Source organism: Ranitomeya variabilis, chromosome 2 (genome assembly GCF_051348905.1).
Source record: "Ranitomeya variabilis isolate aRanVar5 chromosome 2, aRanVar5.hap1, whole genome shotgun sequence".
Taxonomy (NCBI): domain Eukaryota; kingdom Metazoa; phylum Chordata; class Amphibia; order Anura; family Dendrobatidae; genus Ranitomeya; species Ranitomeya variabilis.
This window is the reverse complement of record NC_135233.1, coordinates 214521439-214545909: the sequence shown is the minus strand read 5'-3', so window position 1 is coordinate 214545909 and position 24471 is coordinate 214521439. Positions and strand designations below refer to the sequence as shown.

General features: G+C 49.8%; 1 protein-coding gene across 1 annotated transcript in view; it reads left to right on the top strand.

Moving 5' to 3' along the window:
- Positions 1-338: 338 nt before the first annotated feature.
- LOC143809250 (uncharacterized) overlaps positions 339-24471 on the top strand; it is a 121705-nt gene continuing 97572 nt past the window's right edge. Inside the window, exon 1 of the mRNA XM_077292366.1 lies at positions 339-461. Coding sequence (XP_077148481.1) covers positions 459-461 — 3 coding nt within the window. The 5' untranslated portion in view covers positions 339-458. The remainder of the gene's footprint in view (positions 462-24471) is intronic.

Sequence of the window (24471 nt, the reverse complement as noted above, 5' to 3'; positions counted from 1 at the left end):
CCGATTCAGCGATGTCTACGGGAGATCCAGCGACGAAATAAAGTTCTGGCCTTTCTGCTCCGACCAACGATGGCACAGCAGGATCCTGATCGCTGTTGCCTGTCAAACTCAACGATATCGCTATCCAGGACGCTGCAACGTCACGGATCGCTAGCGATATCGTTTAGTGTGAAGGTACCTTTAGACTTGCTAACCCAAAACGCGTAGGCTTATGAATAGTAATTTTTTTTCATCTTTATTCACAATAATTTTTTTTACATCCATATTAAAAGTTCATTTTTTTAATTTTTTGATTGGTGGTGGAGTCTATTCCTTTGACTTTTTCATCCATTATTACAGGGTTGCCAATCCGGTGTGTTCTCCACACTCCCTGCACCACACCCTGACCAGAGACAGTCCTTTCTCGAGGCTTTACTGCTTGGAATCCTTAGGTTTCCTTTTTCTACCGAAGCTATGACATGGTGAGATGAATATTCATCTTTTTTATGTATACAATTTTCTGCACCATCATTGTTGCCGAATGACACATTCTTGACTTCTTACAACACCTACAAGTCAGAAGAAACGCTAGGGATGCCAGGTGGTAGTAGGTAGTTCACACAGCTCCTATCTGGCACCAGCAGAATACTGATGTGACCACTGATCTGGGGTCCTGCAATTGATTCCCTCAACTGCAGAAATAACTGATAATGATAGATCTAAGCCGACTTTGACTCACAGTATCTCCAGGATCCTCCATTAAAGCCCAAGGTCTGAAACATTAATGGAACCCAAGGATCCAGTAGAAGATGATGACATTTAGACTTCACTTTGGAGCCAATCATTTGCAATTAGGGTCTATTTCTTATGGGTTTGTTCACAATTAACCTGACCATTCACATTAGATAGCTATCTGCCCAATGAGCTAAACCCATAATAAAAATGCATGCTCGGTTAGGCATGCTCCTCCAGTTGCAGCTTATCTCACCAAGAACAAGAGGATCAAACAATTGCAAACCCAAATGTTGGATCCTTATCTCCCCAGACCTCTGCCATAGGAGGAGAGTCAGGAGGCATGCATAGACATTAGCTGGTCAGACAATTTAGAAGCCATAGTAGGTTTGTCCAAATACCATCTAGCGAGTAGCCTGGACAGCTTTAGACATCATTGATCATATGGCCCTGCAGTGATAACAACCAAGATATCCATGTAATTTTTGGACATGTATAGGCTTCGTATAGATAGGGGGATAATTTATATCTGTAGTGTATAGCTATGGCTTCACTTATGAACATGGCAAGAGTCTAGAATGATGAACAACACATTTAAATGGAGTTTTACTACAATTACAACTTATCACAAAGGAAAAATAATACATGTCTGAAGCTGAGGGTCCCACAGATCCCAGTGTCCACTCTTGAAGGTAACATGATTGTGCATGCATACTGTCACTCAATCCATTGTCTGTGAGACTGACAGAAATAACAGAGTGTTGTACTTGGTAATCCTCATTAGTTCCATAGACCAGGAACTGATTATCAGTACATATGTGCATGATCTTCTCCATTCTTATAAGGGACACCCAATCCAATGGGGCTCCCAGCAATGGGGGCCCCAGTGATCAGAGACTCATACATCCAGTACAGAGTAAAGACAATTGGGAAGGGAACATTGAGCGTAGTGAGGAAGGTCATTGGCGAAAAAGAATCTTAAACCAGATTCTGCAACCATCCCTGAATGAGGCACACAGATTATCTCATCTATATCTAATACATCAGGTTTATCGAACACCCCAATATCTATCTGTGTTTGCAGATACGCTCTGTCAGAGGTGTAAAACACAAACTGCAAAGTTATTGCACATTTTATGGGCTTGTTCTCACTTCTGTAGCCCTTTCTAAGTAAAAATATTTCTAAAGGTGCTATTGACATGACATTCTCACCAGATGTTGGTAACAACTAGTGATGAGCGAGTGTACTCGTTGCTCGGGTTTTCCCAAGCACGCTCGGGGACCTCCGAGTATTTATGACTGCTCGGAGATTTAGTTTTCATCCCAGCAGCTGAATGATTTACAGCTACTAGCCAGGCTGAGTACATGTGGGGGTTGCCTTGTTGCTAGGGAATCCCCACATGTAATCAAGCAGGCTAGTAGCTGTAAATGAATCAGCTGCCACGATGAAAACTAAATCTCTGAGTAGTCATAAATACTCAGGTCATCCGAGCGTGCGCTGGAAAACCCGAGCAACGAGAACGGTCTCTCATCACTAGTAACAACCCATCCAATCCACACAGACAAACGAATCAAACCATAGATGTCCATAAATGATGTGTAATAATGAGAAATTACATCTGGAAAAAGTATTGAACACATGAATAGTGTTGAGCATTCCGATACCGCAAGTATCGGGTATCGGCCGATACTTGCGGTATCGGAATTCCGATACCGGGATTCCGATACTTGCCGCGTATCGGATACCGGAATCGGAAGTTCCAAGATTCAAAATGCAGAAATTCAGCCAATGAGAATGATTCCAAGTGTGGGCACATCCTGTTTAGCATGGAGGGTATGAAACTACTGGCAAGGCTGTGATTGGCTGCTGAAATGATGTCATGATGCAGTTTAAAAGTCGCTGGCGCCATTTTGCGATCACTCTGCTGTGAATTCAGTTAGTGACAGGACGCTGTTTGCTGACTGAGGGACAGTTTAGAGATAGCGATTTGCTTCTTTGTGCTTTCCAAAGGCTAATTTAGCAACCGCTGTGTTCACCTACTATTCACCTTGCTTTTGCCTTGTAGCGCTGTTTTCACAGCGATCTGCAAGGTCTGTGTGTGTGTGTGTGTGTGTGTGTGTGTGTGAGTGCAGCCCACTGTCTAGTCTGAGTGCAGCCACATAGGCCATCCATAGCTGGTTGTATTCAGTTCAGGGAGGGTGGTTCATTGCCTCATACTGTTCTTTTTTTTTTTTTTTTTCAAGTAGTGCAGTCTGCTGCTAATTTATTCAAAAAAATCCTATTAGTGTCTTTCCACCCGTCTCCAGCTAATTTGTGGAAAAACACTACATAGGATAACGTAGAGGAGGGTTTTTGGGCCTTGCAGCGCCGTTTACGGCTGTCTGCACGGTCTCCGTGTGATTGCAGCTCGCCCTGTAGTCTGTGAGCAGCCATAGCCTGGTTGTCTCCAGCTCAGGGTTGTTCACTGCGTCATACCGCCAAATCAATTTTCATTTTGTTTTAAGTAGTGCAGGCTGCTGCACATTTTTTCAAAAAATTCCTATTAGTGTCTTTCCACCCGTCTCCAGCTAATTTGTGGAAAAACACTACATAGGATAACGTAGAGGAGGGTTTTTGGGCCTTGCAGCGCCGTTTACGGCTGTCTGCACGGTCTCCGTGTGACTGCAGCTCGCCCTGTAGTCTGTGAGCAGCCATAGCCTGGTTGTCTCCAGCTCAGGGTTGTGCACTGCGTCATACCGCCAAATCAATTTTCATTTTGTTTTAAGTAGTGCAGGCTGCTGCACATTTTTTCAAAAAATTCCTATTAGTGTCTTTCCACCCGTCTCCAGCTAATTTGTGGAAAAACACTACATAGGATAACGTAGAGGAGGGTTTTTGGGCCTTGCAGCGCCGTTTACGGCTGTCTGCACGGTCTCCGTGTGACTGCAGCTCGCCCTGTAGTCTGTGAGCAGCCATAGCCTGGTTGTCTCCAGCTCAGGGTTCTTCACTGCGTCATACCGCCAAATCAATTTTCATTTTGTTTTAAGTAGTGCAGGCTGCTGCACATTTTTTCAAAAAAATCCTATTAGTGTCTTTCCACCCGTCTCCAGCTAACTTGTGGAAAAACACTACATAGGATAACGTAGAGGAGGGTTTTTGGGCCTTGCAGCGCCGTTTACGTCTGTCTGCACGGTCTCCGTGTGACTGCAGCTCTATCCGTTGTCAGTTCAGCCCAAAAAAAATAAATAAATAATAAAGTTCACCAAACACACCAGTTACACCACTTTACATTTGTGTAGGCCACATTAGCTCATATTAAAGTCTAGTCCACACTTTAGAAAATTAGTGTTTCTTATACCTGTTAGGAGGAGTTGCTCAGGAATAAGCACACAAAGCCGTTAGTACTTTTCTGCTTATCTTTATCAGTCAACCAAGATGAAGAAGGCAGTGAGTAAGGCACGTGGGCGTGGGCGCGGAGCAGGGAGGGGACGTGGGGATTCTGTGCCTGCTGCGGGCACCGGTGACTCATCAGCACCCACTTTCACCAGGCAACAGTCATTCATGCGCAGCTTTGTGTCAGAGCGCCGTACACCGCTGCTGCGTGAAGAACAAATTGAAGCCGTTGTCGGATGGATGGCAGCTAATGCATCAACTTCAATTAGTGCCACATCCTCTCAGACACAGAGCACTGGAGAGCAGCCATCTGTCTCTTCACCACCTGCCAAATTGCCCAGGCAGACAGAGAGCCCAGGACAGGAGCTGTCTCTACTTCTGTTCTCTGAATCTCTTGGCTTGGAAACAGGGGGCCAGCCAAGCAGCATTGGAGAAATGGAAGAAGAGGCAGGGTGCAGTGATGCCCAACAGCTTTTTCTCTCTTCCTCTGAAGAGGCGGGTGGGCCAGTGGCTCCGGTCACCACATCGCAGGCCGCATCAGCTGATGATGACACTCAGGTGCCACTTACTGGTGCGTGCTCTGCTGCTGAGACTACCCAGGAGGAGCAGTTGGGGGCAGAGGGTAGTGTAGATGATGAGGTCCTTGACCCATCTTGGCGTGAGGGACAGGAAGGTGGTGGGAGCAGCTCTGAGGAAGAGATTCCCCGTACGGCCCAAAGAGGGAGAGGGAGGGGGAAGACTGCGGATCCTGCAGCCTCCGCTTTGGCACCCGTTAGGAGCATGGCGCTCCCAAGACTTGCAGTGCCTGGTCCTTTTTTGACACAGTTGCAGATGACATTTGCTATGTCAGATGCAAGGTGTGTCATCAAAAAGTCAAAAGAGGTCGAAATGTCAGCAACCTCAATACCTCCAACATGTGGAAACATGTGCGCAACAGGCACCCGGCGGAGTTAGAAAAACACACTGAAGAGCTAGGCCAACCAACAGCGGCAGCTACCACCTCTTCAGCTCGTGTTGCCTCTTCCTCTAGCTCACACGCAGCTGGTTCGGCTTCCTCCCAGGATCGCCGTGGAAGAACCTCTGGCCCTGTTGTCCAGAGACCCGCTGTAATTCCACCCGCAGCACCACTTTCCCAGTCATCCACACACTCCCAGCCCAGTCTACAGCCATCAGTAGTACAGGCATGGGAGAAAAGGCGGCCTTTCTCGTCAAACCACCCACGAGCACAGGCTCTGACTGCAGGCATTGCCAAACTTCTGTCGCTGGAAATGCTGTCATTCAGGCTGGTGGAGACTGACAGCTTCCGTGACTTGATGTCATTGGCAGTCCCACAGTACAATGTGCCCAGCCGCTTTTACTTCAGCAGGCAAGCCGTCCCTGCCCTGCACAAGCATGTGGAGGGACACATAAAACACGCGCTACTGAACGCCGTCAGTAGCAAGGTCCACCTCACCACCGATGCGTGGACCAGTCAACATGGACAGGGGCGATACCTTTCCCTCACTGCCCATTGGGTTAATGTCGTTGAGCCGGGTACAGACCGTGCGAGTGGCGCAGGACGTGTCCTGCCCACTCCAAGGATTGCAGGAATCCATTCTGTACGCATTGACTCCTCCTCTTACACCAGTTCCTCAGAATCATCGCTGCAGGAGCCGTCACAGTCCACCTCCACATGGACCCGTGATGAACGTGTACCTGTTACGACCGACATGAGCACAGCCGTGGCCAAACGTCAACAGGCCGTCTTGAAATTAATTTTTTTGGGGAATCGTAGCCACACAGCGCAGGAGCTCTGGAATGCCATAAAGCAGGAGAGCGATGTGTGGTTTGTGCCAGCGAATCTCCAGCCAGGCATGGTAGTGTGTGATAATGGCCGAAATCTGGTGGCAGCTCTGGGCCTCGGCAACCTCACTCACATCCCATGTCTGGCACATGTGCTCAATTTGGTCGTGCAGAGCTTTTTGAGGGACTATCCGGATCTTGATGCACTGCTGCACAAGGTCCGCCTAGAGTGTGCTCACTTGCGGCGTTCCAGCACGGCAAAAGCGCGCATTGCGGCTCTGCAGCGCCGACACCGCCTGCCGGAACATCGCATCATATATGACCTACCTACCAGGTGGAATTCCACGTTACATATGTTGGAGCGGTTGTGTGAGCAGCAGCAAGCTGTAATGGAGTACCAGCTGCTTCAGGCGCAAAGAAGTCGCAGTCAGCGCCGTACAGACTTCACAACCACAGAGTGGGCCACTATGAATGACGTCTGCCAGGTTTTGCGTCCCTTTGATTATTCCACGCGGATGGCGAGTGCAGATGATGCACTAGTCAGCATGACTGTCCCCCTTATCTGCCTGCTTGAAAAATCACTGCAAGCGCTAAGGGATGATGTTGTGGAAGAGGTGGAGGATGAGGATTCACCATTTCCATCATCTTCTGGACAGTCAGCGCCACGTGGTTCCTCACAAACGCGTAGGCAGGGGACAGTTTGTGAGGAGGATGAGGAGGAGTCAATGGAGGAGGAAGACATCCGTCCAGAGGAGGGAGTTACCGAATTGTCCAGTACTCAGTGTGTACAGCGAGGGTGGGGTGATGACGAGCGGGCAGAGATCACGCCTCCAGCAGGGGACAGCGTTTCTTGGGCAGTTGGCAGTCTGCAGCACATGGTGGATTACATGCTGCAGTGCCTGAGAAACGACCGCCGCATCGCCCACATTCTCAACATGTCTGATTATTGGGTGTTCACCCTCCTCGATCCTCGCTACCGGGACAACGTAGAAAGCCTCATCACACCGTTGAACCGGGAGCGAAAAATGCGGGAGTACCAAGACACACTGGTCAATTCCATCATCTTCTCCATTCCAACTGAGAGAAGTGCTCCTAGTGCATTCCAAAGCAGCTCAGTGCGTCCAGGCAGTGGTGGAGGCTCTGCACAAAGAGGGAGCAGAAGCAGTGCCTCTGCCCAAGGCAAGACCAGTATGGCCCAACTGTGGCACAGTTTTCTGTGCCCCCCACAAAAGTCTACACCATCACAGACGGCTCCAGTCAGCAGGAGGCAACGGTTCCGTCAGATGGTGACAGACTACATGTCTTGCCCTCTTGCTGTACTCCCAGACGGCTCTTCCCCTTTCAAGTTTTGGGTCTCAAAGCTGGATACATGGCCAGAGCTAAGCCAGTATGCATTGGAGGTGCTGTCTTGCCCTGCGGCCAGTGTATTATCGGAACGTGTCTTTAGTGCTGCAGGTGGTGTACTAACTGACCGTCGCATGCGACTATCCTCCGATAACGTTGACCGGCTTACTTTCCTGAAAATGAACAAGGCCTGGATCTCGCAGGAATTTGCCACTCCTCCTCCTGATTAAATAATTAGGTCACTGTATACGTTATCCAGGTCTCCTGTTGTGTTCATCTTTCTACCACCTGAACTTAAATTCCTGGGCTCCAACACCGCCAGTTGAGGCTCAGAAGTGCCGTCTGCACAGTCAAAACATACGACCCAGTGTTATTGGGTTTCAGTAACGTCAGCTGATCCCCAGCTGTGTAGCCGACAATGTGTCATGCGACCGCCACGCTGACACAACAACTGAAATGTAAGGGAATCTGTCCCCCCCCCCCCAAGGCGTTTGTTACTGAAAGAGCCACCTTGTGCAGCAGTAATGCTGCACAAGGAAAAGGTAGCTATTTTGGTTTAGCTCCTTGCACACGCAGAACTTAACACTTATAAAATGTGTCCACTGATACCGTAAAACCGTCCCGGAGGTGGGACTTTCCTTCGTAATATGACGCAGCACAGCTGTCATTCCTACCCCCCCGGCGCCGCGCCCCGGCTCCTCAGCGTTGTTTGATTCCGTCCCGGAGCCTGCGCTGTTATGTTATCCCGTGGCCAGGCACACTTAGCGCTGCCCGTCTTCTGGCATCATTTGGTGTCAGGATGGCTGCGCCTGTGCGGCCGCGCTGGCCGGGAGCCCGCCTCGCAGTGTCTTCTGATTTAATCCCACTGGGGGCCTGGGATCCATGGACATGCGCAGTGCATATCTGAACCTCCACCTCTCACTCATCTCCCTATGGCTTCTTCAGACTGTTCGGTGTCAGCTGGTCCCTAATAGCATGCCACGGCCGTGACACCGCACAGTCTTAAGAAGCCGTAGGGAGGGGAGTGAGAGGCGAGGATATGCACTGCGCATGGCCATGGATCCCAGGCCCCCAGTGGGATAAAATCAGAAGACACTGCGAGGCGGGCTCTCGGCCAGCGCGGCCGCACAGGCGCAGCCAGCCTGACACCAAATGATGTCAGAAGATGGGCAGCGCTAAGTGTGCCTGGCCAAGGGATAACATAACAGCGCAGGCTCCGGGACGGAATCAAACTACGCTGAGGAGCCGGGGCGTGGCGCCGGGGGGGTAGGAATGACGGCTGTGCTGCGTCATATTACGAAGGAAAGTCCCACCTCCGGGACGGTTTCACGGTTTCAGGGGACACATTTTATAAGTGTTTAGTTCTGTGTTTGCAAGGAGCATGATGAAAAGAGCCACCTTTTCCTTTTGCATCTTTTGTGCTGCACAAGCTGGCTCTTTCAGCTACAAACGCCTTGGGGGGGGGTTAAAGGTTCCCTTTCGACTTTCTCAGGCTTCGGCCTACATTGTGTTCCTCTGCTTTTCCACCTGTCCCTGGGCTCCAACACCGCTAGTTGCCGTCCAGAAGTGCTGTCCGCACAGTCCCAACAGTCGCTCCTCTGTTATTGGGGTTCAGTAACGTCAGCTGTTCCCCAGCTGTGTGTGTGGCAATCCCTCCTACCTCCTCCTACCTCCTCCTCCTCCACCTGTCCCTGGGCTCCAACACCGCTAGTTGTTGCCTGGTAGTGCTGTACGCACAGTCCCAACAGTCCCTCCTCTGTTATTGGGGTTCAGTAACGTCAGCTGTTCCCCTGCTGTGTGTGTGGCAATCCCTCCTACCTCCTCCACCTCCTCCTCCTCCACCTGTCCCTGGGCTCCAACACCGCTAGTTGTTGCCTGGTAGTGCTGTACGCACAGTCCCAACAGTCCCTCCTCTGTTATTGGGGTCCAGTAACGTCAGCTGTTCCCCTGCTGTGTGTGTGGCAATCCCTCCTACCTCCTCCACCTCCTCCTCCTCCACCTGTCCCTGGGCTCCAACACCGCTAGTTGTTGCCTGGTAGTGCTGTACGCACAGTCCCAACAGTCCCTCCTCTGTTATTGGGGTTCAGTAACGTCAGCTGTTCCCCTCCTGTGTGTGTGGCAATCCCTCCTACCTCCTCCTACCTCCTCCTCCTCCACCTGTCCCTGGGCTCCAACACCGCTAGTTGTTGCCTGGTAGTGCTGTACGCACAGTCCCAACAGTCCCTCCTCTGTTATTGGGGTTCAGTAACGTCAGCTGTTCCCCTGCTGTGTGTGTGGCAATCCCTCCTACCTCCTCCACCTCCTCCTCCTCCACCTGTCCCTGGGCTCCAACACCGCTAGTTGTTGCCTGGTAGTGCTGTACGCACAGTCCCAACAGTCCCTCCTCTGTTATTGGGGTTCAATAACGTCAGCTGTTCCCCTGCTGTGTGTGTGGCAATCCCTCCTACCTCCTCCTACCTCCTCCTCCTCCACCTGTCCCTGGGCTCCAACACCGCTAGTTGTTGCCTGGTAGTGCTGTACGCACAGTCCCAACAGTCCCTCCTCTGTTATTGGGGTTCAGTAACGTCAGCTGTTCCCCTGCTGTGTGTGTGGCAATCCCTCCTACCTCCTCCACCTCCTCCTCCTCCACCTGTCCCTGGGCTCCAACACCGCTAGTTGTTGCCTGGTAGTGCTGTACGCACAGTCCCAACAGTCCCTCCTCTGTTATTGGGGTTCAGTAACGTCAGCTGTTCCCCTGCTGTGTGTGTGGCAATCCCTCCTACCTCCTCCTACCTCCTCCTCCTCCACTTGTCCCTGGGCTCCAACACCGCTAGTTGTTGCCTGGTAGTGCTGTACGCACAGTCCCAACAGTCCCTCCTCTGTTATTGGGGTTCAGTAACGTCAGCTGTTCCCCTGCTGTGTGTGTGGCAATCCCTCCTACCTCCTCCACCTCCTCCTCCTCCACCTGTCCCTGGGCTCCAACACCGCTAGTTGTTGCCTGGTAGTGCTGTACGCACAGTCCCAACAGTCCCTCCTCTGTTATTGGGGTTCAGTAACGTCAGCTGTTCCCCTGCTGTGTGTGTGGCAATCCCTCCTACCTCCTCCTACCTCCTCCTCCTCCACCTGTCCCTGGGCTCCAACACCGCTAGTTGTTGCCTGGTAGTGCTGTACGCACAGTCCCAACAGTCCCTCCTCTGTTATTGGGGTTCAGTAACGTCAGCTGTTCCCCTGCTGTGTGTGTGGCAATCCCTCCTACCTCCTCCTACCTCCTCCTCCTCCTCCACCTGTCCCTGGGCTCCAACACCGCTAGTTGTTGCCTGGTAGTGCTGTACGCACAGTCCCAACAGTCCCTCCTCTGTTATTGGGGTTCAGTAATGTCAGCTGTTCCCCTGCTGTGTGTGTGGCAATCCCTCCTACCTCCTCCACCTCCTCCTCCTCCACCTGTCCCTGGGCTCCAACACCGCTAGTTGTTTCCTGGTAGTGCTGTACACACAGTCCCAACAGTCCCTCCTCTGTTATTGGGGTTCAGTAACGTCAGCTGTTCCCCTGCTGTGTGTGTGGCAATCCCTCCTACCTCCTCCTACCTCCTCCTCCTCCACCTGTCCCTGGGCTCCAACACCGCTAGTTGTTGCCTGGTAGTGCTGTACGCACAGTCCCAACAGTCCCTCCTCTGTTATTGGGGTTCAGTAACGTCAGCTGTTCCCCTGCTGTGTGTGTGGCAATCCCTCCTACCTCCTCCTACCTCCTCCTCCTCCACCTGTCCCTGGGCTCCAACACCGCTAGTTGTTGCCTGGTAGTGCTGTACGCACAGTCCCAACAGTCCCTCCTCTGTTATTGGGGTTCAGTAACGTCAGCTGTTCCCCTGCTGTGTGTGTGGCAATCCCTCCTACCTCCTCCACCTCCTCCTCCTCCACCTGTCCCTGGGCTCCAACACCGCTAGTTGTTGCCTGGTAGTGCTGTACGCACAGTCCCAACAGTCCCTCCTCTGTTATTGGGGTTCAGTAACGTCAGCTGTTCCCCTGCTGTGTGTGTGGCAATCCCTCCTACCTCCTCCTACCTCCTCCTCCTCCACCTGTCCCTGGGCTCCAACACCGCTAGTTGTTGCCTGGTAGTGCTGTACGCACAGTCCCAACAGTCCCTCCTCTGTTATTGGGGTTCAGTAACGTCAGCTGTTCCCCTGCTGTGTGTGTGGCAATCCCTCCTACCTCCTCCTACCTCCTCCTCCTCCACCTGTCCCTGGGCTCCAACACCGCTAGTTGTTGCCTGGTAGTGCTGTACGCACAGTCCCAACAGTCCCTCCTCTGTTATTGGGGTTCAGTAACGTCAGCTGTTCCCCAGCTGTGTGTGTGGCAATCCCTCCTACCTCCTCCTCCTCCACCTGTCCCTGGGCTCCAACACCGCTAGTTGCCGTCCAGAAGTGCTGTCCGCACAGAGCCAAACACCTCGCCAATGTGTTAGTGGGGTTCAGCACCGCCAGCTGTTCCCCTGCTGTGCAGCCGGCAACGTGTACTGCGACCGCCACGCAGGCACAACAAGTTAAATTTAAGGGAACCTGTCCCCCCCCCCCAGGCGTTTGTTACTGAAGGAGCCACCTTGTGCAGCAGTAATGATGCAAAGGGAAAAAGTGCCTCTTTTCGTGGTGCTCCTTGCACATGCTGATCCTAACACTTATGAAAAGTGTCCCCTCCTACCGTGATACCGTCCGGTTGGTGGAACTTTCCTTTGTGATGTGACGCAGCACAGCCGTCATTCTTACCCCCTTGGCGCCGTGCGCCGCCTCCTCAGCGTTGTTTGAATCAGTCCCGGAGCCTGCGCTGTTAGGTTAGCCCTTGGCCATGCACACATTTTGCGCTGCCCGTCTTCTGACATCATTTGGTGTCAGGCTGGCTGCGCCTGTGCGGCCGCGCTGGCCGAGAGCCCGCCTCGTACTGTCTTCTGATTTAATCCCACTGGGGGCCTGAGATCCATGGACATGCGCAGTGCATATCTGAACCTCCACCTCTCACTCATCTCCCTACGGCTTCTTCAAACTGTGCGGTGTCAGCTGGTCCCTAATAGCATGCCACGGCCGTGACACCGCACAGTCAGAAGAAGCCGTAGGGAGATGAGTGAGAGGTGGAGGTTCAGATATGCACTGCGCATGTCCATGGATCTCAGGCCCCCAGTGGGATTAAATCAGAAGACAGTACGAGGCGGGCTCTCGGCCAGCGCGGCCGCACAGGCGCAGCCAGCCTGACACCAAATGATGTCAGAAGACGGGCAGCGCAAAATGTGTGCATGGCCAAGGGCTAACCTAACAGCGCAGGCTCCGGGACTGATTCAAACAACGCTGAGGAGGCGGCGCACGGCGCCAAGGGGGTAAGAATGACGGCTGTGCTGCGTCACATCACAAAGGAAAGTTCCACCTACCGGACGGTATCATGGTAGGAGGGGACACTTTTTATAAGTGTTAGGTTCAGCATGTGCAAGGACCATAATTAAAAGAGCTAAGTTTACCTTTTCCAGCATTAGTGCTGTACACGATGGCTCTTTCAGCTACAAACGCCTGGGGGGGGGGGGTTAAAGTTTCCCTTTCAACTTGCTCCAGTGCAGGCTTCGGCCTACACTCTGCTCCCTCTCCTCCTCCTGCTGACCCTGGGCTCTAACACCGCCAGTTGGGGCCCAGATGTGCTAGCTGCACAGAGCCAAACACCAGCCAATGTGTCAGTGGGGTTCAGCACCGCCAGCTGTTCCCCTGCTGTGTAGCCGGCAACGTGTCCTGCAACAGCCACGCAGACACAAGAACTGGAATTGAAGGAAACCTGTCCCCCCTCCCCCAGGCGTTTTTACGTTTTACAGCCACCTTGTACGACAGTAATGCTGCATGCGTGCAAGGTGGCTCAGAAACTTAATCTCCTTGCCCATGTTGAAGTGAACACGTCTAAAAATGAGTCCTCTGCGACCATTAAAACGTCCCTCAGGTGTGATTTTCCTTTGTATTGACACGCAACAAGCTCCTTGGTAGCGCTGCCCGTCTTCTGATATCATTGTTTGGCTGCCTGCGCCTCTGCGGCCGCCTTGCCCCACACAACGCCCCTCGGTGTCTTATATATTTGGACTGCGAGGGTGTGATTGATGGGCATGAACGGTGCATTTCTTCACCTGTCCCTCATCTCCTTCCGCCTTCCTCAGACTGTGCGGCTTCATGGCCGCGGCATGCGATAAGGGATCAGCTGACGCCGCACAGTCTGAAGCGGGTGTAAGGACCCGAGTGTGAGAGGCGAACATATGTACTGCGCCAGGCCATGAATCCCAGCCCCGCAGTGTTTTAACAATGTTAACACACTGGGGGGCTGGGATGCATGGTCATCGCAAACCGCAACAGCCGACATAACATGATGTCAGAGGATGGTCAGCGCTAACAGCCCAAGGCCAAGGGATAACACAAAAGCGCAGACTCCTGTGCAACAAATAACAATGCTCAGGAGGCCGCGCAAAGCACCAAGGTGGCATTTTTGCCAGCTGTACTGCGTCTCTTTATGAAGGGAACTCACGCCTCAAAATCAGTTTGACTGTGTAAGGGCCTAAATGTTATACGTGTTCCTTTCAGCGTGTGCAAGGAGCAAAATTAAAAGAGCAACCTTTGACTTGTGCAGCATTACTGCTGCATAAGCTGTGGCTCTTCTACTTTGTAACCCCTGAGGGGGGGTTAAAGGTTACCTTTGAAATTGGTTCAATTAGGCTTCGGCCTACACTCTGCTCCCCCTGCAGAGCCCGGGCTCCAACACCGCCAGTTGGGGCCCGGTACTGCTAGCTGCACAGAGAAAAACACCAGCCAATGTGTCAGTGGGGTTCAGCACCGCCAGCTGTTCCCCTGCTGTGCAGCCGGCAACGTGTCCTGCAACTGCCACGCAGGCACAACAGACCCAAAGCTGCTGCCAGTGCAGGCTTCGGCCTACACTCTGCTCCATCTCCTCCTCCTGCTGACCCCGGGCTCTAACACCGCCAGTTGGGGCCCGGTACTGCTAGCTGCACAGAGAAAAACACCAGCCAATGTGTCAGTGGGGTTCAGCACCGCCAGCTGTTCCCCTGCTGTGCAGCCGGCATCGTGGTCCTGCAAAAGCCACGCAGACACAAGAACTGAAATTGAAGGGAACCTGTGCCCCCTCCCCCAGGCGTTTGTACGTTTTACAGCCACCTTGTACAGCGGTAATGCTGCATGTGTGCAAGGTGGCTCATAAACGTATTCTCCTCGCACATGTGGAACTGAAAACACGTCTGAAATGTGTCCTCTGTGTGACCATTTAACCGTCCCGGTGGTGTGACTTTCCTTTGTAATGACACGCTGCAACCCCCTTGGTAGCGCTGCCCGTCTTCTGGCATCATTGTTTGGCTGCCTGCGCCTCTGCGGCCGCCCTGACCCACACAACGCCCCTCGGTGTCTTATTTATTGGGACTGCGAGGGTGTGATTGATGGGCATGAGCAGTGCATCAGTTCGCCTGTCCCTCATCTCCTTCTGCCTTCTTCAGACTGTGCGGCTTCATGGCCGTGGCATGCGATAAGGGATCAGCTGACGCCGCACAGTCTGCAGCGGGTGTAAGGACCCGAGTGCGAGAGGCGAACATATGTGCTGCGCCAGGCCATGAATCACAGCCCCGCAGTGTTTTAACAATGTTAAGACACTGCGGGGCTGGGATTCATGGTCATCTCGAACCGCAGCGGCCGACATTAAATGAGGTCAGAAGATGGGCAGCGCTAACAGCGCTAGGCCAGGGGATAACATGACAGCGCAGACTCCTGTACAGCAAATAACAACGCTCAGGAGGCTGCACCCAGCACCAAGGTGGGATTCTTGACATCTGTGCTGCATCTCATTACAAAGGGAACTCGCGCCTCCAACACAGTTTGACTGTATAAAGGGCTAAATGTTATACGTGTTTCATTCAGCGTGTGCAAGGAGCAAAATTAAAAGAGCAACCTTTGACTTGTGCAGCACTACTGCTGCATAAGCTGTGGCTCTTCTACTTTGTAACCCCTGAGGGGGGGTTAAAGGTTACCTTTGAAATTGGTTCAATTAGGCTTCGGCCTACACTCTGCTCCCCCTGCAGAGCCCGGGCTCCAACACCGCCAGTTGGGGCCCAGAACTGCTAGCTGCACAGAGAAAAACACCAGCCAATGTGTCAGTGGGGTTCAGCACCGCCAGCTGTTCCCCTGCTGTGCAGCCGGCAACGTGTCCTGCAACAGCCACGCAGGCACAACAGACCCAAAGCTGCCGCCAGTGCAGGCTTCGGCCTACACTCTGCTCCATCTCCTCCTCCTGCTGACCCCGGGCTCTAACACCGCCAGTTGGGGCCCGGTACTGCTAGCTGCACAGAGAAAAACACCAGCCAATGTGTCAGTGGGGTTCAGCACCGCCAGCTGTTCCCCTGCTGTGCAGCCGGCAACGTGTCCTGCAACTGCCACGCAGGCACAACAGACCCAAAGCTGCCGCCAGTGCAGGCTTCGGCCTACACTCTGCTCCATCTCCTCCTCCTGCTGACCCCGGGCTCTAACACCGCCAGTTGGGGCCCGGTACTGCTAGCTGCACAGAGAAAAACACCAGCCAATGTGTCAGTGGGGTTCAGCACCGCCAGCTGTTCCCCTGCTGTGCAGCCGGCAACGTGTCCTGCAACTGCCACGCAGGCACAACAGACCCAAAGCTGCCGCCAGTGCAGGCTTCGGCCTACACTCTGCTCCATCTCCTCCTCCTGCTGACCCCGGGCTCTAACACCGCCAGTTGGGGCCCGGTACTGCTAGCTGCACAGAGAAAAACACCAGCCAATGTGTCAGTGGGGTTCAGCACCGCCAGCTGTTCCCCTGCTGTGCAGCCGGCATCGTGTCCTGCAAAAGCCACGCAGACACTTGCTCTTGTACCTTCTGCTCCCCATCCTGGTTCCAGTACCGTCAGCTGGTTCCGGGCAGAGCCTTTGGCTTAGGTGCCTCCCTCTGGGTATCCGAGTTCCACCAACGTCAGGTGGTCCTTGGTAGTACTTTCAGGCACGGGTACCTCCTGCTTAGTAACCGGGTTCCAGTAACGTCAGCTGGTCTTCGGTAGTTCCATTGACTCTTGGACCTTCGGCTACCCATCCGGGTTCCAGCACCGTCAGCTGGTTCTCGGCAGTGTCTTTTGCTCTTGTACCTTCTGCTCCCCATCCTGGTTCCAGTACCGTCAGCTGGTTCCGGGCAGAGCCTTTGGCTTAGGTGCCTCCCTCTGGGTATCCGAGTTCCACCAACGTCAGGTGGTCCTTGGTAGTGCTTTCAGGCACGGGTACCTCCTGCTTAGTAATCGGGTTCCAGTAACGTCAGCTGGTCCTCGGTAGTTCCATTGGCTCTTGGACCTTCGGGTAGCCATCCGAGTTCCAGTTCCATCAGCTGGTTCTCGGCATTTTCTCAGCCTTCTTGTACCTTCTGCTACATTTCCAAGTTCAAGAGACTAAACACGATGACCCGGAAGACCACCCCTAAGATGACGACGACACCAGAGACGACAACCACCGTGATAACGACGACCCTGGAGACGATGACCCTGAAGACCACCCCGATGACGACGACCCCGGAAACGACGACCCTGAAGACCACCCCGATGACGACGACCCCGGAGACGACGACCCTGGAGACGACGACGACCTGGAAGACCGAGAAGCAGAAGAACAAGAGGCTGCAGAACAAAGAGCAGAAGAACATTAAGCATAACACTAAATATCAGAGCAAAAAATATTATCTAAATTATAAGCAGAAGAAGACTAAGCAGTGTATGGGGGTGAGTCCGTTCCTCCTCGTGGTGCCCCTGGATAAAGCCTGATGCTGCAGGCCAAACTGAACGCGGACAAATGTAACTCTTTTGTGACAGGCAGAACGGAAGGTGTAATCTTCAAACTTTTATAGATAACAACTACGGGAATGCCTGTCACAAATAAGAATATGATGAAGAAGTAGAATATGATGAAGATAATAGTAAAATAAAAAGAATATGAACAATGTAACCAAAAAAATAATAGGTAGAAGATGAAGAAGAAGATGAATAAGGTGAAGAAGTTGATGTCAAAGAAGCTGATGATGAGGATAATGAAGAAGAAAGTGTGGGAGAAGTAAAAAAGAAGGTGAAGGGCGTGGAAGTAGTGAAACATCAATATCTGACAAAATAAAAAAAAAATTAACATAGTCAAAATCTTTCTACCGCCGAACGTCATAAAAAAAAACAAAATCCTGCTATTCTATTACATTGGGCTAAACCTCTGTGCCTTTAATGTCTCCGCGACGTCCCCCAATACATCCTACATTATTCTTAGTTGTTTTCCTTCATGTAGAATGAACCTACAAGTTTATAAAGGGTTTATTTTAATTCCGATATTTTCGTCCCATTGACTTGCATTGGGATCGGGTATCGGTATCGGATTAGATCCGATATTTTGACGGTATCGGCCGATACTTTCCGATACCGATACTTTCCGATATCGGAAAGTATCGCTCAACACTACACATGAATAAAAAGAGGAGCAAAAAGCCATGGAAAGTCATGATACCAGATGAAATCTATCAGTAGTTAGAAAGCAATCCTGACATTTAGTGAAAATTAATATCAGCTGATTCAACTGATGGCCTATAAATGTGTCTCATTACCAAGGTACCACACAAGAAACATCTCTTGATGGTTAAAACCAGTGATCTGTCTCAAGACCTCAGCAACCTTATTGTTGCAAATACTGATGGCATTGGTTACAGAATAATTTCTAAACTAAAGGTTCCAGTGGGCACTGTTAAGTCCATAATCCGGAAGTAGAAAGAACATCATTTCACCATAAACTGCCCACGACCATGTGCTCCTCGCGAGATTTTAGTTAGAGGTGTGAAAAGAATTATCAGAAGAATTGTTCAAGAACCAAGGACCACCTATGGAGAGCAACAAAAAGACCTGGTATCAGCAGGTACAATTGTTTCAAAGAAACATATCCACCACCTATTTCACATAAGCCTTATCATAAGACTTGACGACAGATGACTGGAGAAGAGAATATGCTTGTGTTAGGGGTTTAGGTAAATCACATGTTCCCAAGAGCCCCTCCAATTTTGAAAAGCCTAGGGACAATGGTGCCTTCCCAAACTGTGCATGCACTGCATGACGAAGTTGTATGTTTAGGATCTTAGCGGTATTGGAAACTCCATAACTAGCTGGAAATCTTCAAAGGTAAGCAATTCAGAAGTAGCTGAGATTATATCAAGGGCGAATTTGACACCATAGATCGCCCAGACCACATCAGGCAAAGAATATAAATGTGGAAGGTGAAGATTAAAATAAAGGGACACCCTGGGTGAAATTAATGAATTTACGAGCCCCTCAATATATTCTGTGCTTTTTCCCATACTCTAGCTACTATCATTAGAGGGATTGGAGCTGATGAGACTGTAATGTATCTATAGAGTAGATTAGTTAACCTTTCATAAGAACCCATCAGAGCTCTTGCTAGTGCAGTGGCGGCTGTCACGGGTTTACCGCGACTAAGGATACTTTCACACTAGCGTCATTTGGCCTCCGTCGCAATGCGTTGTTTTGGAGAAAAAACGCATCCTGCAAAAGTGCTTGCAGGATGCGTTTTTTCTCCATTGACTTGCATTAGCGACGCACTGCGACGGATTGCCACAAGTCGCATCCGTCATGCGACGGATGCGTCGTGTTTTGGCGGACCGTCGGCACAAAAAAAGCTACATGTAACTTTTTTTGTGCGTCGTGTCCGCCATTTCCGACCGCACATGCGCGTCCGGAACTCCGCCCCCGCCTTCACGGACCTCACAATGGGGCAGCGGATGCGTTGAAAACTGCATCCGCTGCCCCCGTTGTGCGGCGCTTTCAACGCTAGCGTCGTTGCGTCGGCACGTCGCATTGCGACGTGCAGGGCACGACGCCAGTGTGAAAGTAGCCTAAGAGGAGTCAGAAAATCGCAGCGTCTGACTTCTCCTACTCCTGCATTGATTAGAAGCACTTCTCCAAAATGGCTTAAAGGTATATGAGCAGTGCAGGGGTTAATCTGCTCAGTTGAGAGCTCACGGAAGCTTTTCTGCATTAAGGCTCTCAACTGTGCACTGTTAGCCAATCCAATCTCCTATATAATCTGGGTTCTGGCTAGCGATCATTGTCAGAGTGAGCTTATGCTGCATGGCTGGAGGTTTTTTGATGGAAGTTGGAGAAGGCGTTTGGTGGATTTTTCTGGGACTGTTGCTAAGTTTTGAATGTGTTATAATTCCCTTTCTTCTACTTTGGTTTAACCCCAATCTCCACTCCCCAGTGTTTACCTCTATTGTTTATGTTTGTATATTTGTATGATTGGTATTTTCCTTTATCCTTGTTTGCATTACCTTGTTAGTCTGGTTGGTGTATTGGTGTGGTCGTCCTCAAGGAACATTAAGTTAAAGGTTCCCTCTTGGAAACTGGGTCCCAGGTTCATCGGTCCTTATAAGATTGTGGCTGTCGTCCATCCTGTAGCATTCTGACTTGCCTTGCCGCCCACTTTTAGGATCCATAATGTGTTTCATTGATCTTTACAAAAAAATATGTTGCGTCTTCCGTACCATCACTGCTACTGCCATCTCCAGTAATTGTGGATGGAAATTTGGAATTCCAAATAGCCAAGATCGTTCATTATTGCTCAGTTCGTCTGTCTCTTCAGTATCTGGTACACTGGAAGAGTTATGGTCCTGAAGAGAGGATGTTGGTACCAGCATCTGATGTCCATGCGGCCAGATAGATCTGATATTTTCACGTGGCACACCCTGATAAACCCAGTCATAAGGTTCCGGAGGTGCCTCGTAGAAGGGGATACTGTAGTGAGGTTTACAGCAACAGAGAGGAGCCAGAAGACCGGAGTGCATGATTTCTCCTACTCCTGCACTGATTAGAAGCATTTGACCTTTATATTAAACGGTGTAAATTTCTTTTAGCAGTGCAGGGGTTAATCTACTCACTTGAGAACTCTTGGAAGTTTTCCTTCATTAAGGCTCTCAGCTGTTCCTTGTTAGCCACTCCCATCTTCTATATAAACTGGGTCCTGGCTAGCTGTCATTGTCAGAGAAGCTTATGCTGCATGGATGGAGGTTGTTGGTTATTGGAGAAGGCGTTTGGTGGATTTATATGTGACCGTTGCTAGGTTGTGTATGTATGATACTTCCCTTTCTTCTCCTACTTTGGTTTAACCCTATCTTCCACTCCCCAGTGTTTACAATATATCCAAGATATCCATGATATCAAAGACATCTAGAGATCCAGAGAACCAGATATTTTGTACAAAACCATAGCCAGGAACAGGACAGCAGCCAATACATCATGGTTCCATCACACAGTGGCCTAGAGCTAGACCCTAAACACTAACTACCTGAACTACTACAGACTTTCAGCAAAACTTTAGAACAAATACGTAGTGACAGTCCCAAATCTGTGACCCTAGAAATAAAAGGTAAATAATGTTAAAGCAGTTAGGATGTGGTAAGATAATCCTGATCAGTACATCCACTGGAGCTCTTTATAACACCCAAATGTCTGCACAGCCATAGGTAAAAAAAAAGCCAGAATGGTGGGCTTTTTTCCCCTCTTTTATTCTCACATTGACTAATTGACTACGAGGGGCAGCTTCAGCCCACACCAGTGCATTGTCAGGAGATGTGAAAAAATGGGTAAGTCTCCCATGCACTACTCTTAGCTTTGTAGGGAATAACAGAGTATTTATACCCCTTCACTTGCAAATTGGTTCGGCATTCAGCAAATTGAGTATGTTGTTTTCTGACAGCAACTGAGAAATCCGAGTAAAATGAAACTCGATTGTTGTTATAGAGCCCCTCACCCTTCAGGCCAGGGCCGAACTTGGACAAAAAAGCAGCCCTGCCACACAAACCCCACCAGCCCACATACTATAACACTCCCCCCACACACGATCAGTGGATTTTGCTATACTTTGTCATGCCCCTCAACACTCCTCTTAAAGGTGTTATTTGAAGAGCCATGTGTGAATAGCGCCGCAGTGCGCATGATTGTCCACAGGGCCATTTACATGCTGCTCTTTATAGCGCCGGTTCTAGGGATCATGGGGGTCCCAGCGGTCAGACCCCAGCAACTGCAAAGTTCTCAGGATACTGGATTACTTGGCATAATCCATTTCAATGGGTTTTCCAATATATATTTTTTTAATTTTCCCATAGGAATACTGAAAATAATAAACCAATATTAACCCTCCCAAAGACCAATGTCTCCTCTCCAACTACAAGACATGAGTGGTACTGTGCAGTGTATATATACAGGACAGGGGAAGAGGTACTGCGCAGTGTATATATACAGGACAGGAAGAGTGGTGCTGTGCAGTATATATATATATATACATATATATATATATATATATATATATATATATATATATATATATATATATATATATATATATATACAGGACAGGAGGAGTGGTACTGTGCAGCGTATATATACAGGTCCGGAGAAGAGGTACTGTCGAGTGTACTGTATATATACAGGACAGGGGAAGAGGTACTGTGCAGTGTATATATACAGGACAGGAGAAGAGGTACTGTGGAGTGTATATATACAGGACAGGGGAAGAGGTACTGTGCAGTATATATATATACAGGACAGGAGGAGTGGTACTGTGTAGTGATGAGCGAATATGCTGGTTACTCGAGATTTCTCGAGCATGCTTGGGGGTCCTCCGAGATTTTTTAGTGCTCGGAGATTTAGTTTTTCTTGCCGCAGCTGAATGATTTACATCTGTTAGCCAGCTTCATTACATGTGGGGATTCCCTAGCAACCAGGCAACCCCCACATGTACTTATGCTGGCTATCAGATGTAAATCATTCAGCTGTGGCAAGAAAAACTAAATCTCCGAGCACTAAAAAATACTCGAAGGTCACCCGAGCATGCTCGAGAAATCTCAAGTAACGAGTATATTCGCTCATCACTAGTACTGTGCAGTGTATATATACAGGACAGGAGAAGTGGTACTGTGCAGTGTATATATACAGGACAGGAGAAGTGGTACTGTGCAGTGTATATATACACAGGACAGGAGAAGTGGTACTGTGCAGTGTATATATACAGGACAGGAGGAGTGGTACTGTGCAGTGTATATACGGAACAGAAGAAGTGGTACTGTGCAGTGTATATATACAGGACAGGAGGAGTGGTGCTGTGCAGTGTATATACAGGATAAGAGAAGTGGTATTGTGCAGTGTATATATACAGGACAGGAGAAGTGGCACTGTGCAGTGTATATACAGTTTCCATATATATTTGGACAGAGACAACATTTTTGTAATTTTGGTTATAGACATTACCACAATGAATTTTAAACAAAACAATTCAGATGCAGTTGAAGTTCAGACTTTCAGCTTTCATTTGAGGGTATCCACATTAAAATTGGATGAAGGGTTTAGGAGCTTCAGCTCCTTAACATGTGCCACCCTGTTTTTAGAGGGACCAAAAGTAATTGGACAGATTAAATAATTTTAAATAAAATGTTCATTTCTAGTACTTGGTTGAAAACCCTTTGTTGGCAATGACTGCCTGAAGTCTTGAACTCATGGACATCACCAGACGCTGTGTTTTCTCCTTTTTGATGCTCTGCCAGGACTTCACTGCGGTGGTTTTCAGTTGCTGTTTGTTTGTGGGCCTTTCTGTCTGAAGTTTAGTCTATAACAAGTGAAATGCATGCTCAATTGGGTTGAGATCAGGTGACTGACTTGGCCATTCAAGAATATTCCACTTTTTTGATTTAATAAACTCCTGGGTTGCTTTGGCTTTATGTTTTGGGTCATTGTCCATCTGTAGTATGAAACGACGACCAATCAGTTTGGCTGCATTTGGCTGGATCTGAGCACACAGTATGGCTCTGAAGACCTTAGAATTCATTTGGCTGCTTCTGTCCTGTGTCACATCATCAATAAACACTAGTGACCCAGTGCCACTGGCAGCCATGCATGCCCAAGCCATCACACTGCCTCCGCCGTGTTTTACAGATGATGTGGGATGCTTTGGATCATGAGCTGTACCACGCCTTCGCCATACTTTTCTCTTTCCATCATTCTGGTGGAGGTTGATCTTGGTTTCATCTGTCCAAAGAATGTTCTTCCAGAACTGTGCTGGCTTTTTTAGATGTTTTTTAGCAAAGTCCAGTCTAGCCTTTTTATTCTTGATGCTTATGAGTGGCTTGCACCGTGCAGTGAACCCTCTGTATTCACTTTCATGCAGTCTTCTCTTTATGGTAGATTTGGATATTGATACGCCGACCTCCTGGAGAGTGTTGTTCACTTGGTTGGCTGTTGTGAAGGGGTTTCTCTTCACCATGGAGATTATTCTGCGATCATCCACCACTGTTGTCTTCCGTGGGCGCCCAGGTCTTTTTGCATTGATGAGTTCACCAGTGCTTTCTTTCTTGCTCAGGATGTGCCAAACTGTAGATTTTTCCACTCCTAATATTGTAGCAATTTCTCGGATGGGTTTTTTCTGTTTTCGCAGCTTCAGGATGGCTTGTTTCACCTGCATGGAGAGCTCCTTTGACCGCATGTTTACTTCACAGCAAAACCTTCCAAATGCAAGCACCACACCTCAAATCAACTCCAGGCCTTTTATCTGCTTAATTGAGAATGACATAACAAAGGGATTGCCCACACCTGTCCATGAAATAGCCTTGGAGTCAATTGTCCAATTACTTTTGGTCCCTTTAAAAACAGGGTGGCACGTTAAGGAACTGAAACGCCTAAACCCTTCATCCAATTGTAATGTGGATACCCTCAAATGAAAGCTGAAAGTCTGAACTTCAACTGCATCTGAATTGTTTTGTTTAAAATTCATTGTGGTAATGTCTATAACCAAAATTAGAAAAATGTTGCCTCTGTCCCAATATATATGGACTTAACTGTATACAGGACAGGAGGAGTGGTACAGTGCAGTGTATATATACAGGACAGGAGGAGTGGTACTGTGCAGTGTATATACACAGGGGAGGAGGAGTGATACTGTGCAGTGTATATATATATATGTAGCGCCCCCACTGTCGCAGGGCCGAGGGGTACCCGGTAACGGGCCTCTGAGTCTCTGTTCTGGGGTTGTCACGGTGGCTAGACCCGGTCCGTGACCCTGCTGAGGGGCGTACAATGATAGGTGTGCGAGATGGTGATGATGTTGTGGTGGTGCGGTGCAGGTTGCAGTAAATAACGAGGACACCAGATTGCAGTCTCTTTACCTCTTTACTGAAGGCTTCAGGATCCTCAATG